This window comes from Strongylocentrotus purpuratus, unplaced genomic scaffold (genome assembly GCF_000002235.5).
Source record: "Strongylocentrotus purpuratus isolate Spur 01 unplaced genomic scaffold, Spur_5.0 spur5_scaffold_3, whole genome shotgun sequence".
In the NCBI taxonomy this organism is placed as follows: Eukaryota; Metazoa; Echinodermata; class Echinoidea; order Camarodonta; family Strongylocentrotidae; genus Strongylocentrotus; species Strongylocentrotus purpuratus.
The window spans coordinates 36437560-36451546 of NW_022145609.1; the positions used below are offsets into that span (position 1 = coordinate 36437560).

The 13987-nt window shown below is 33.3% G+C and overlaps 2 protein-coding genes across 4 annotated transcripts in view; one reads left to right on the forward strand and one right to left on the reverse strand.

Moving 5' to 3' along the window:
* Window positions 1-110: 110 nt before the first annotated feature.
* Window positions 111-3481, forward strand: LOC583479 (adenylate kinase 3-like). The gene is made up of 5 exons (NM_001242677.1): window positions 111-252; window positions 918-1034; window positions 1468-1640; window positions 2430-2548; window positions 3370-3481. The coding sequence occupies exons 1-5, from the start codon at window positions 111-113 to the stop codon at window positions 3479-3481; spliced, it is 663 nt and encodes a 220-aa protein (NP_001229606.1).
* Window positions 3482-11671: 8190 nt separating this feature from the next.
* The window catches only part of LOC587014 (dedicator of cytokinesis protein 7), a 49483-nt gene continuing 47167 nt past the window's right edge, over window positions 11672-13987 (reverse strand). For all 3 annotated transcript variants that reach the window (XM_030995707.1, XM_030995705.1, XM_030995704.1), the window contains 2 exons: window positions 13096-13193; window positions 11672-12628 (listed from right to left, as the gene is read on the reverse strand). In XM_030995707.1, the coding sequence (XP_030851567.1) occupies window positions 12400-12628; window positions 13096-13193 (327 nt within the window). In that variant the 3' untranslated portion in view covers window positions 11672-12399. The remainder of the gene's footprint in view (window positions 12629-13095; window positions 13194-13987) is intronic.

The following is a 13987-nucleotide window of genomic DNA, read 5'->3' on the forward strand; positions in this document are numbered from 1 at the left end:
ATAAATAAATTTGAGGACACCATAAAACTCTCAAAATTGACACATCGATCCAGATCTAAAGCCAAATCAGCTCAGCTCAGAACAGGAGAAAAGGTTTATTTTGCTGCAAAATGTCTCGTCTGATAAGAGCTATGATCATGGGACCACCCGGATCAGGGAAGGGCACGATGTCATCTCGGATAGCCAAAGAATTCAAGCTGAACCATCTTTCAAGTGGAGATCTTCTTCGGAGTCAGATTCAACAGCAGACAGGCAGGTGGTTCTCCGTTAGCCGCGCCGGTCGCGGGCTGTGCAGAGGCGGGTCTGGCAAAAAAAAAGGGGGGGGGAGGGGAGTTCTAGTGCAGTGTCTACTCATGTCCATGTTGAAAGAAAAAAGAGAAAAAAGAAGATAATAATAATAATAATAATAATATTAATAATAACATCTCAGACTCAGAGACTCGGTCAGTAGACCTCGAACTATAAGTCTTTGTTTTTAGGGAAAATACCACACAAAAAATATGAAAATTGACACAAAATTGGTAGATCTAAGATTATAAGAAACATAACGATTTTTAAATCATGACAATTATTTGAACAATTGATAAGGATTAAGTTGATTTTTAGTATATTTTAATAGGGTATCTTCACGCCAGAGTTAAGACAAGTATGGATATGATTCTGAATTAGCGCCGATAGATCTAGACCTATTTGTTTTTGATTTATTTTCTCTTGTATTTCTGGGCCCGTTCTATAATAAAGAGTGATTGATTCAAATTATCAATTACAATCCCTATCTCTATAGTCTAGACTAGTCTCACATACACAATTCAATTAACTTTGTTTAGCTGCGATTGATTTGAATTTATTTTGAATCAATCGCAACTCTTTATAATATTATTAATAATTGTTATTGTTTCTTGTGATTTCTTTTATAGCTGTTGGACTCCTAGCCAAGCAGTTTATTGATAAAGGAAGTCTCGTTCCAGATGATGTCATGGTTAAGCTCATCACACATGAGCTGAATGGACTACCACCAAATTGGTTATTAGATGGTAATAACTATTACTAAGTAATTATAATGACAATAAAATTGTGATAAAATTGATAACAATAACAAACCTAAAAGTAATAATAGCAATTATAATGATGATAACAAAAATAATAATAATGCTAATGAATAAATGATACATTAATCAAACAAACAAATAAATAATATATGAAATCAATCAAACAAACAAATGTAAATAATAATTAATAAAGGCCTACAATTACAAAGGTGGTCCGATCCTTAGGTTAACTGCATGGTCCATTTTCTCTAACATCTGTGTAGAAATAGAAAGCATTAAAAATAAACTGTATTCCTAATTTTCCAATAAAAACTTCCTCATTTTAGCTTTGGAAGGGTTAGCAATTTTTAATTGTATTTATTGAATGTGCTTTTCATTGACTTTTCCTGTTTTCATTCCTTTTGCACCTTATAAATAGGTTTCCCACGAACTGTGGCACAAGCAGAGGCTTTGTCAAAGAATCAGCAAATTGATACTGTTATGAACCTAGATGTGCCCTTTGATGTCATAGTTCAGAGGTTAGAATGGCGGTGGATACACCCAGGGAGTGATCGTGTCTACAACTTGGACTGGAATCCTCCCAAAGTACCTGTGAGTTTAAGATCGTTGCTTGTAGTTTCTCTCTCTCTCTCTCTCTCTCTCTCTCTCTCCCGGTTTAAGTTCCATATTGTTTGACTTTGTCGATCATGCAGGCCAGCAGTTGTAGACCATGTTAATAATTATCTTGTGGAAACTTGTTAGAAAGAACTCAAATTTAATGAGATTCATGATAATACAAGGTAATTTTGCTGGTCCCAGCTCTTATTTTTATTTTACTTTTCTGCCCCAATAATATAATGAGATACTTGATATAGCAAGGTAATAATCATTTTAGTTATCATTGAGTTTCCTTTCCTTACATAAAATAATTAACATTGTATATGTATATATTTCATCCTTATTTTCAAGACGTGACGGTAGTGAGGAGAATCGTAACGCAAAGTGAATGCAATTTTTTTTCACTACCGTCACTTCGTGAAAACAGTGACAAATTTTATTAAAATGGAATGATCATAAAATGCTCTGCTAAATGGTGCTTGACTGAATTCTTCTCTTTTTACATCTGTACATGTATATCTTTTGAAAGTGTCCAGTCACTCCAGTGAAACGATAAAGATGACCATTTATTTATGGTTTCATTGCTAAAGGGTTGGTCATACTTTATACCTCTTATGTCATAAGAGATTAATGTTATGTCAAGCGACATTCTTTTACGTACCAAGAAATGTTTTTACAAAATGTTTCACCAAAGCTGAAGTTCAGCACTTGTTATGAATTAGAATGAGCTGCAAATAAAATCACTTACATGTACTTTACATTTAACGTGACCATTGTGTTTAGTTTAAGGATGATAAAACAGGAGAGGATTTGGTTCAGAGAGAGGATGACAAACCAGAGACAGTAAGAGCAAGACTTGATCTTTATCAACAACTCACAAAACCAGTCCTAGAATTCTACAGGTATGACATTTTCTTTTTCTTTTTCATTAGAATTTTCAAAAGCATACGGGTATGTGCTAGTAAATAATTGATAAAATTAAATTACAACGATGTACTAGAAAGAGGAAGCTGGGAGTTGATTATATTTTTAAGTTCTCAAACATGAAAATTCATAATCTTTTTCTTAGCTCTATTGGATTATTTTGCTGTAATGTGTTCTATATGAACATTACCTTATACCTCAAGGTTCGTACTAGTTATCAAAAGCCCCAAATCATGATTTCCATAACTTTTTCTGTTGTTTAGATCCGAAGCTGCCATACAGACCTGTAGATAATTTGATGATCTGACTTTAAAATCAATGACCTTCCTAAGTGTAAATCTCTCTTAAAATATTTATTAAATAATATCTTATGTTTCGAAATAAAAAAAAATGCAAAACTATCAATCTTTTTAAAATTAAATATAAAAAATTTCTGTTAAATAAGTATAATAATCAGTATTAATAGCATGGGCAATTTTTTTTTACTCTGATCGTGCATGATAGTAAGTTTTAGTATGTTCTTTGTTATTTGTTCTGTTCTTTTGTTCTCGTTTTCCTGTATGTGTGTTTTTAGGGGTAGGCTTTTATATCAGGAATCCCTCCTTTCTGCCTATCCCAAATGCTCTTATAAATTGCCATTGCATTTGTTATCACTTTCTTGTTTTTTATAACTCCATTCTGTATTTGTATGTTTTATATGTTTTTGTGAAGAGTGTTGAATAAACTTTGAATAAACTTTGAATAAACTTTGGAATTGAATTGAAATTGTATACATTTCTTCTTTCTTTTCTTGCTCTAGATCCAAAGGGGTTTTAACCGAGTTCCACGGTACAGAGACCAATCAGATCTGGCCTCATGTCCAAGACTTCTTATCAGGTCTTCTCCAGCATCCTACCAAGCAAAGTGAATGAAGGGAGCAGATGTACTTTCATTTGACAAGGAGCAGCTTGTTTGAGTATTACAGCAATAATGAAGGTAATTAATCTACAGACCATACATACAGAATGGGGTCCAAGACATATAGTGCAGTACCTCTATTTTTGAGAAATCACTTACTGCATTAAAAAAATCTGTTCTTATTCAAAATATATCTTTTTTAGAGTTCAGAAAGTGAAAGTGACATTTCCATGTGGTGATTATTATATATTTTATTTCATGCCAGAGCTCTTGTAGCTAATTTACTCTATTTCCAATTATATAATTCCTTCCCCACCCCCAGCCCCCCCCCCCCCCCCCCCCCCACTTGTAGCACAATCAAGGCTCCCTTGTTTACCTGTTTGCTCATTCGATCATGTCACATACATTTAATTTCAAACAAACATCAAGGATTAATTGGTTGTTTTTTTTTTTAATCTATGTGTATACTGTAAGTGTTTTTTAATCAAACCAATCATTGAAATTACATTTACGAAAATCGTATCTTTGTATTAATCTGTTCTTCATGTGACTTGCTTTTATGTGAATATGGGAAAGAAGGGTTAAGCAGTTTTAAAGAGACTTAGTTTGACTTGTATAGCTTTTAAGGAACGTGTGGTGCTCTCGATTTGCTTGTCCTTTGCCAAAAATTTGCATTAGTTATCAAAATACCAAAAAGACACTGCCAAATTTCTGCAATGTACATACATGTACGTACTCTGTCCTTATAAGTTTTCCTAATCCTGTGCATGCTTTTTAGACTGTTATGTCATATACATGTAGAATGCATTTTGAGAATGTATTTCGGTACATGTATGAGTACTTTTACATGTATTTTGCAGCTTATATTAGTGGACTTTCTGTTATGAAGTGAGAAAAATATGCTTTTAGAATGTACAACTGTATTTTATTAGTAGTACTTTGTGAGTTTGTAGTTTGTGATTATATTATACTTTCTTAAATATTCCATGAGTATTAGCATTCCTGTCCCAGATTTTGTTTCATGATGTATTCCGATACCTTTTTATTTTAGATTTATTTGAAAGAGCATCCTGCTTCATTAAGGAATAAACTTATGATTTTTAAATGGATTTGTACAATTATCATAGCTGCAAGCCATTTCTATTTCTGAGGAATGATTCCTATTTTGCATTCAAATTAATGTTAGAACCCTAGATTCATTTCGCTTTGTATTTAAACAAGTATGCAAAATGGACAATATTCTTAAGGTTGCCTTTAGAGATTCCTAGTTTTTGCAGGAAAGGCGGGCAGGTATGAAATTGAATTAAGTGATTTGTGATGCATATACATGTAGCTATGTGGTGTAAAAAATATATATATGTTGCAATAATTTTCTTAAAGCACAACTGTCTATTTTAAAATAGATGTGATTAATTATTTTGATTTGAGTTGGAATTCTAATTTATCAGAATTTTATTTTATTTTGAATATTAAGATCCACTATCAAGTCTTGTATTTTAAATGCAATTGTACAGAATGATAATGGGAATCTATTTTATTCTTTGTCAACTACTATTTAAAGTAGAATGCCATGATAAATATATTTGTGTTAAATATTTTTTTGATAGTGTAATGATTAAAATGTCGTAATTTTCATTTCAATTTGCAGCTGACTTAATTAAATAAGTACAAAAATATACTAAGCATTGTTAAGTTTTTACTAATATGTGTCTTAAAAATTATTGATTCTTCCATTTTGTGAGTTAAGTGATTTTCTTTATATTTTATTCTATAAAATCAATGTAATTGTTAGATTGTGTGGTAGGTTGTGATGCATAAGTAATGTAAATGTACATACAAATTATTCCACTTATTTGATCCATAACTACACATCCGTTTCTTAACCTTTTTAAACCTGACAGTATGTTCATGTGATGTATGTGCAGTATTTAGAAATCATGATCCGTCAAACTTTTTTAATTAGGCCTAATGGTACATACACTTGGATTTTTTAAAGTACATGTATGTATTTTTTTGTTGTAATGAATAATTATAACAGTAGGCCTACATGTATAAGTGTATTTAATCAATGAAATAATGGGCTAATAGTCGTGAAGCCAGGCAAAGTTTTACTTTTGGAGAAAAATTAGATTACATCTATGTGCACCATGTATCAAAATGTCATTGAAATATTTTTGTTTTGATTTTATATTGTTAACATGACTATGAAGATGTAAATCTAGGCTTATTCTGCTATTCCATGTCCCCGTTTTAGTGATGTGCTATAACAGTACGTGTGTATGTTTGATGGTGCCGGCAGACTGCCAGTCAAATTGATTGGCTGCTGCTCATATAATATTAAACATATCTTCTATTAATGATTTAAGAATATAAAAATTATGCAAAGAAAGATGTTTCTTGCCCCCTTGTATACTTTGTATATCTTTGAATTAGTTTTCAATTTAAGTATTGTACATGCATGTATTTTGATACGTTTGATAAACACAAAGAAAGCGAGTAAGTCTTTGGTATTAAATACAGTAAGATGGCAAAAGGGGGAGACAACAAATGTATAAGAGAGAGAGACAGAGAGACAGACAGAGACAGAGACAGCACTTGTCAGAATGTATCAGAGAGAGAGAGAGGGAGCACAAGTCGCAATGTATGAGAGAGAGAGGGGGGAGCACTTGTCAGAATATAAGAGAGAGAGAGACAGATATAACACTTTTCAGAAAAAAAGAGAGACATGTATAACACTTTTCAGAATATAAGAGAGAGAGACAGATATAACACTTTTAAGAATATAAGAGAGACAGACAGATATAACTCTTTTCAGAATATAAGAGAGAGAGACAGATATAACACTTTTCAGAATATAAGAGAGAGAGACAGATATAACACTTTTAAGAATATAAGAGAGACAGACAGATATAACACTTTTCAGAATATAAGAGAGAGAGAGACAGATATAACACTTTTAAGAATATAAGAGAGACAGACAGATATAACACTTTTCAGAATATAAGAGAGAGAGACAGATATAACACTTTTCAGAATATAAGAGAGAGAGACAGATATAACACTTTTAAGAATATAAGAGAGACAGACAGATATAACTCTTTTCAGAATATAAAAGAGAGAGATAGATATCACACTTTTCAGAATATGAGAGAGAGAGAGACAGATATAACACTTTTCAGAATATAAGAGAGAGAGAGAGAGATGGATAACACTTCAGAATATAAGAGAGAGATAGATATAACACTTCAGAATATAAGAGAGAGAGACAGATATAACACTTCAGAATATAAGAGAGAGAGACAGATATAACACTTCAGAATATAAGAGAGAGAGACAGATATAACACTTCAGAATATAAGAGAGAGAGATAGATACAACACTTTTCAGAATATGAGAGTAAGGATATATTGACTGCTTTGAGAGGCATAGTGGTTTCTATAGGGTCAAGGGAAACTCACAACCTGCTATGACCCCAAGGCGCTTGCGCCGCGGGGTCATAGCAGGTTGTGAGTTTCCCGAGACCCTATAGAAACAACTATGCCTCGAATATTAAAAGCAGTCAATATATATTTTATATACCGAAAAAAAGGAAAATGTTGACTCACCCATTTAGGTTTCCATCTCATCGCACAAAAGAAACTTATACGGTAACACGTAAACCAAAATGGGGATCGCAGCAAAATGACGTCACGTTTCACAGCCATGGAAAAAGTGCTATGAAAAATGGATATAAACCGGTAGAGCCGGGAAAAATGACTATGAATTTCAATTAGCGGGCATGGTTGGGGATCGCAGCAAAATGACGTCACTTTTCACAGCCATGGAAAAAGTGCTATGAAAAATGGATATAAACCGGTAGAGCCGGGAAAAATGACTATGAATTTCAATTAACTGGCATGGTTAAGAACATGACTGCATTTTCAACCAATCAGAAGACAGGATTAGTAAAGAATCTTAAAATGAGGTATATAAATACAGATATAACACTTTTCAGAATATGAGAGAGACAGATATAACACTTTTCAGAATATAAGAGAGAGAGACAGATACTGTATAACACTTTTCAGAATATAAGAGAGAGAGACAGATATAACACTTTTCAGAATATGAGAGAGAGACAGATATAACACTTTTCAGAATATGAGAGAGAGACAGATATAACACTTTTCAGAATATAAGAGAGAGAGAGACAGATATAACACTTTTCAGAATATAAGAGAGAGAGACAGATATAACACTTTTCAGAATATGAGAGAGACAGATATAACACTTTTCAGAATATAAGAGAGAGAGACAGATACTGTATAACACTTTTCAGAATATAAGAGAGAGAGAGACAGATATAACACTTTTCAGAATATAAGAGAGAGAGACAGATATAACACTTTTCAGAATATGAGAGAGACAGATATAACACTTTTCAGAATATGAGAGAGACAGATATAACACTTTTCAGAATATAAGAGAGAGAGACAGATACTGTATAACACTTTTCAGAATATAAGAGAGAGAGACAGATATAACACTTTTCAGAATATGAGAGAGAGACAGATATAACACTTTTCAGAATATGAGAGAGAGACAGATATAACACTTTTCAGAATATAAGAGAGAGACAGATATAACACTTTTCAGAATATAAGAGAGAGAGACAGATATAACACTTTTCAGAATATGAGAGAGAGACAGATATAACACTTTTCAGAATATGAGAGAGAGACAGATATAACACTTTTCAGAATATAAGAGAGAGAGACGGATATGACACTTTTCAGAATATGAGAGAGACAGATATTACACTTCAGAATATGAGAGAGAGAGACAGATATTACACTTCAGAATATGCGAGAGAGAGAGAGAGAGACGGATATAACACTTTTCAGAATATGAGAGAAAGAGACGGATATAACACTTCAGAATATAAGAGAGAGAGAGACAGATATAACACTTTTCAGAATATGAGAGAGAGAGAGAGACGGATATAACACTTTTCAGAATATATCAGAGAGAGACTGAAAGAAGGTGACTTACAACATTGTCACATACAGAAGCAGGTTCTGTGGAACAAACTAAACAAGCAACAAATATTTGAGAAGTAGGTTTTTCTTTTATTACTAATGTGCTGTACATATTCTATAAATTGAGATTTTTGCATACAATTGCACTTTGTGACACACTACAACTTGACATAGCCATGCATTATTAGTTAGATTAGGAACGAGCTATTAATATTTTCTTTCTACAATGTTAGTACATGAAATTCTACATGAATAGATTGTGATTATTACAATAATTTTATACATTTTCATATGTTAAATAAATCTGATCCCTCAACATCTTAAGTTGTAATACCGTCTGTCTGGAGCCAAAAGGGAGTTAACTCATATACTTTAATACAGAATCAACAACCTTCTTGCTCTGAACAGATAAAAAAGGAGGCTCTAAAGCCAGAGGGACTTTCCGTCACATCTTTAATAGGGCTTTTTGTTTGTTCTCCTGGCTCTCAACAAACAGTAACCAACTCACATTGGTTATAAAGTAGTGACGCCTTTGTACATGTACACTTTACGTTTTATCAAAGCATACACTACAACCATGAGGTAAAACCACAAAATTTTGAGACCTTGCAAAGGGTTGTCATAAAGGGTACATGTACACTTTACGGTTCATCAAAGCACAGGCTACAAACTTGATGCAAGTCACAAAATTACATGGTTCACATTTACAAAAGGTTAATGCCGCAAAATAAATAAATCACTACTGCTATTCTTCTAGTCAAAAACATAATTTTCTTTTGTTTTTCAGTATTCTTACAATACAAATACACATTTTTCGAATAATAATAATGCTGCGCTTGTGCAGCAATACAGGGAATAAAACTGGAAGTTTGAGGCAATGATAAATGGCAAGCGAAAATGATAATCAAAATTGTGACCACAATGATTTGTAAATGAAACAGAATATATTTCCATACATTATCCACCACACCATCAAATTATCCTTGGGAAACAAAATAGATAAAGTCAACAATTGCATGGCAGAATGCAAGTACGTTACTCTTATTAAGAACCAAACAAAAAATTGCTCCTACAGATGATCAGTAAAGTAAAAGAAATATAAATAAATAACAATGGGACTATATACACTAATAATTCTATACATCAAATTATATTGATAAACAAAATGTGAACTGTGATCCATGCCAAGATCAATAAAATTGGAAAAAAAATTGGAAAAAAAATTGGAAAAAAGTAGTGATATAATTCATCAACTTAATATCAGTCTAAACTGGGCTGATTACTTATCATAAACAAGTACATGTACATTTATAATGGAATATAATGCAATGAGATGGAATAATTTCATTGGAATATATATTAGAAAAAAATATTTAGAAATATCATAATACCATATTTCATCTAATTCTATTCTTTTCCATGTTTAGCTTGCTTATATATTTCCTGTGGACAAACACTGAAACATCTTATAATTTTCAAAAATTATACATCAATAATTCATTAATAAGTTTACCTTTGTATAATATGAAGATCAGTTGAATGATAATATTAAAAGTACAATTTTGCCTGGTTTCAATAATTTATGACCTAATGCAGTAGTTAAAAATTTAACTTTTGAGCTAGCAACATACTTTTAACGGTCCATTTGCCAAGGAAAATGTTCATGCAACTGTCTTTTAGAGGCAAGACACCAAAATGACTAATACACCTCTTTTAGGATTTACATAATGAATCACTACTCTTGTTTGGTAGCGAGACATGGGAGTTCTACATGTATGGCTACCATTTACATGGTCACATTCTACTTTTCCATTTCTTGAATACTTAATCCTCTCCAAAATATTCTGCGTATTGAAACAAAGCACTCCGCAGACTTTCCTCTCTTATATGACATGCAACTTCATAGTCTCTTGCTACTTACAATAACATGTTTTAAGTCTATGCATTTTCCACTATTTTGAGCAAATAAGATGCAAAATCTGTACTTTATTGAACAAAAATAAAGACCCTCAATTGCTGAAATCTTTGAATCTTTCATGTTGTAGCATAAATATTTAATGCATAAAACATGTCGCCGATTACAAATAATGAAAATTATATATTCCTCTTCTTCAACATTAAATCTCTGTTCCTACATTAGATTAATTTAATAATCAATGTTAACTTACAATATAGCTGAAGCATAAGCCTCGTTCTATTGCTATCATAAAATTGTGTAACAGTGAATATTTTCTTTTGCATAGACATACTGGAAATCCTTGGTAACAATAGACTTCCTTACAAGGCTAACACAATATTAGAAATACACATGTATACATGTATATCATAAATCAATATACATGTACATGTAAAAGCAGTGCATGGGCACAGATCAAACAAAATATGATCTTTGACATGGTTTCTTCTGAACTTTGCTCAACATGCTCCAATTGATAACATTAATTTGTAATGCCATTAAAGACACTATCAATACTGATAATACAGTTAGCCCTTATATACCTACAAATAACATGATTATCCAGAGAGAAATATTCTGTTTGATATATCTCACTTATTGAGGCTGTATATGCGTTTATCATAGCCTAACGGCTCCGTACGATAGTTGCACGCATCCTCAACTTAAGTGCTGATAGATCGAATAATAAGCTCATACGCATGCATCATTTGTATACTATATCTATCAATCAGATGATAGGAGATACATGTAAAGGGATAATAACATATTCTGTAAAGTGTTTTGAGAGGGCCTTTGGTCCTGAAAAGCACTATATAAGAACTAGCTATTATTATTATAATTATTAAAGGCCTTCAAATTATGTTCATGATACACATATCCTCTATATGACTGACGCTTTGTAATGCTACTCCATGAAATGGTATTTTGAATCCCTACACCCTCTCACCACTAGGCAAGCATCCTGTGATAGTCAAAAGACCCTCAACAAGGTAGTCAGGTTTGACAATAGGGGCATGAGATCGTCTGTGAGGCAGAGGTAGTAAACCTCTAGGGGTGGTATTCTCGAAAGCGGACTAACTTTAGTCCATGGTTTAATCTACCGACTAAGTATGGAATGCTATGTGTCCATATGAATACGTTTTTGAATAATTTCATCTGTCACTAAATTAAAATAAGATGTAATAACATAAAAAATAAACAATAATATAACTACATGTATCATATAATTATGTCATCATGGTAATTTAGGGACATATCAAATTATTCAAAAATATATTCATATAGACACTTGGCTTTCCATACTTAGTTGGAGGATTAAACCATGGACTAAAGTTAATCCGTTTTCGAGAATACCACCCCTAGATTCTACAATGTCTCACACTTTCTGATGATATTGCTTGACTTCCGCACCTTCTTATGGTCCCAACAACATTTTTACAATTGGAGATTACAGGGTCAGTGAAGTGATTTTATTGACCTTCTAGAATCTACAATGTCTCACTATTTCTAATGCAACTGCTTGAAGATCTTCATATATTGTGACCCCTCTGGTCAAACTCTTGACTTCAGTATGTTCTCAAGATGGATGAATTAGGAGATTCGGGGGTCGATTAAGTATAGTATTGACTTTCTAGAATCTACAATACCCTGTGTTTCTAATGCTATTGCTTGAAGGAGTATCCAAAAATTGTGACTGTTTCTGCCAGCCTCAGCATCTTCCAATGGGCCTGTTGAAATGTTATGTTGGAGAATGGGGTAAGGGGGGGGGGGGGGAGGAGAGTAATGGTATTGACCCTCTAGAATCTACATGTCTCGCCGTTTCTAATGCTATTGCTTGAAGGAGTATCCAGGAATTGTGACTGCTCCTGCCAGCCTCAGCTTCTTCCAATGGGCCTGTTGAAATGGTGTGTTGGAGAAAGGGGGGGGGGGGGGTAAGTTTGAATTGACCCTCTAGAATCTACAATGTCTCGCTGTTTCTAATACTATGGCTTGAGGCGCTCTTGGGGACTCGTGAGCCTTCCCGCCGACCTCCACATCTCTTGATGGTCCCAGTGAGATGATTCTGCTTGGTGATGAGGGGCATGAGACGGTCGGTGAAGCGGTGGTAGTTCCTCTCCAGCTCTCGTTGGTACTCTCTCTGGTCATGCATGATCAGACTCTTGTTCTTTCGCAATGCATCGCCACACCTGTAGAAAGTGATGAGAAACCTCATCGATTAGTCACCCGTATTTCCTGACACGACTATTCATAATTTATTGCAGATCAGTCAGTTTTTAATACTTAAATCGTCCTTTCATGGATATAAATTAATCCCTTTTATTTCCTAATACTATAATTCATGCCTTTTGCAAATAATTGGGTTTTGAATGATTAATATGTACATTCACTCCATTGAAAAGCACCCATTTAAGGAGGTACGTGATCGTATGAAATGTCTGCTCAAAAACTGAAAATTGTTTTGTACACATAAGACAAAGGTCTACAGTTGATGGATGAGGTCTGAAATTTGATGAATGTATCCTTGGATGTTTCAGGAGTAATACGAAAATGGAGAAAATTCATGTTTAAATTTTTGAACAAAAATGATCATGAGATCAAAATCAGATCAACATCAGATCACAATGTGTGTGGTGGGCTTAAAGTTAAAACTTACTTCTTTTGTAGATCTTTGAGGCAAAGCCGTAGTGTGTTGTGGTGCTTGTCCAGAGGTTTTTCAATGTCTAGGAAAATCTGTGCTACCTCCATTGGCCCCTGATAAATTGACAAACAAAATAAATGAAACGTTATGAATAATCAATAAACTAAGTTATTGACAAACATGCGACAATTTTACACACATAATAATACAAGAGAATGCTGCCAAGTTTGAAACTGGAACCTCATAATAACAAACACACAAAGAACTAACTCTATGTACCGAGGCAAAGATTAAAACTTTGCCTCATTTTAAGCAGCTTGCCAGATTATGGGCAAAATGACTAACTATATATGCCAGATCTTCAACGGAAAGGATTATCTGGGCCCTGTTGCATACAAACCTTTCTACTGATGGTAACTTTAATCGCCATCAATATTAACAACTATGGCAACATCACTCAACAGCCAATCAAATCAAGGTTTCTGTTGAAGTAAATATTAATGGCAAAGTTAACATCAATGCTAAGTATTATGTAACAGGGCCTTAGTCCTACCAGGTAAAAGTGGCAGTGACGCATGCAAGCCAATGACTAATTCTATGTACTTTTATATAGACTAGAGCGTAAACCTCTAAAAGTTAGGCAACTTTCACAAAATTTAATACAGCTAAATGACTAACTCTATAGAGTTAGACAGGGTTTAAACCTCTCAAAGTTAGGCAACTTTCACAAAATAATACAGCAAAACGACTAACTCTATGGAGCTAGGCAGGGTTTAAACTTCTCCTAATGATAGGCACCTTCAAGTGAACAAACTAATTTACTAACTCTACGTACTAAAGCAAAGTAAAACCTAGTTTACAATTTAGGCAACTTTCAAAATCATAGGCCAAATGACTAACTCTACGT

What these genes read in the sequence shown, in the direction of transcription:
- LOC583479 (NM_001242677.1), top strand. Translation starts at nt 111, where the DNA reads ATGTCTCGTCTGATAAGAGCTATGATCATGGGACCACCCGGATCAGGG. An exon ending in GGAATCCTCCCAAAGTACCT is followed by an intron (nt 1,641 to 2,429) that starts GTGAGTTTAAGA and finishes CATTGTGTTTAG; the next exon opens with TTTAAGGATGATAAAACAGG. An exon ending in CCAGTCCTAGAATTCTACAG is followed by an intron (nt 2,549 to 3,369) that starts GTATGACATTTT and finishes TTCTTGCTCTAG; the next exon opens with ATCCAAAGGGGTTTTAACCG.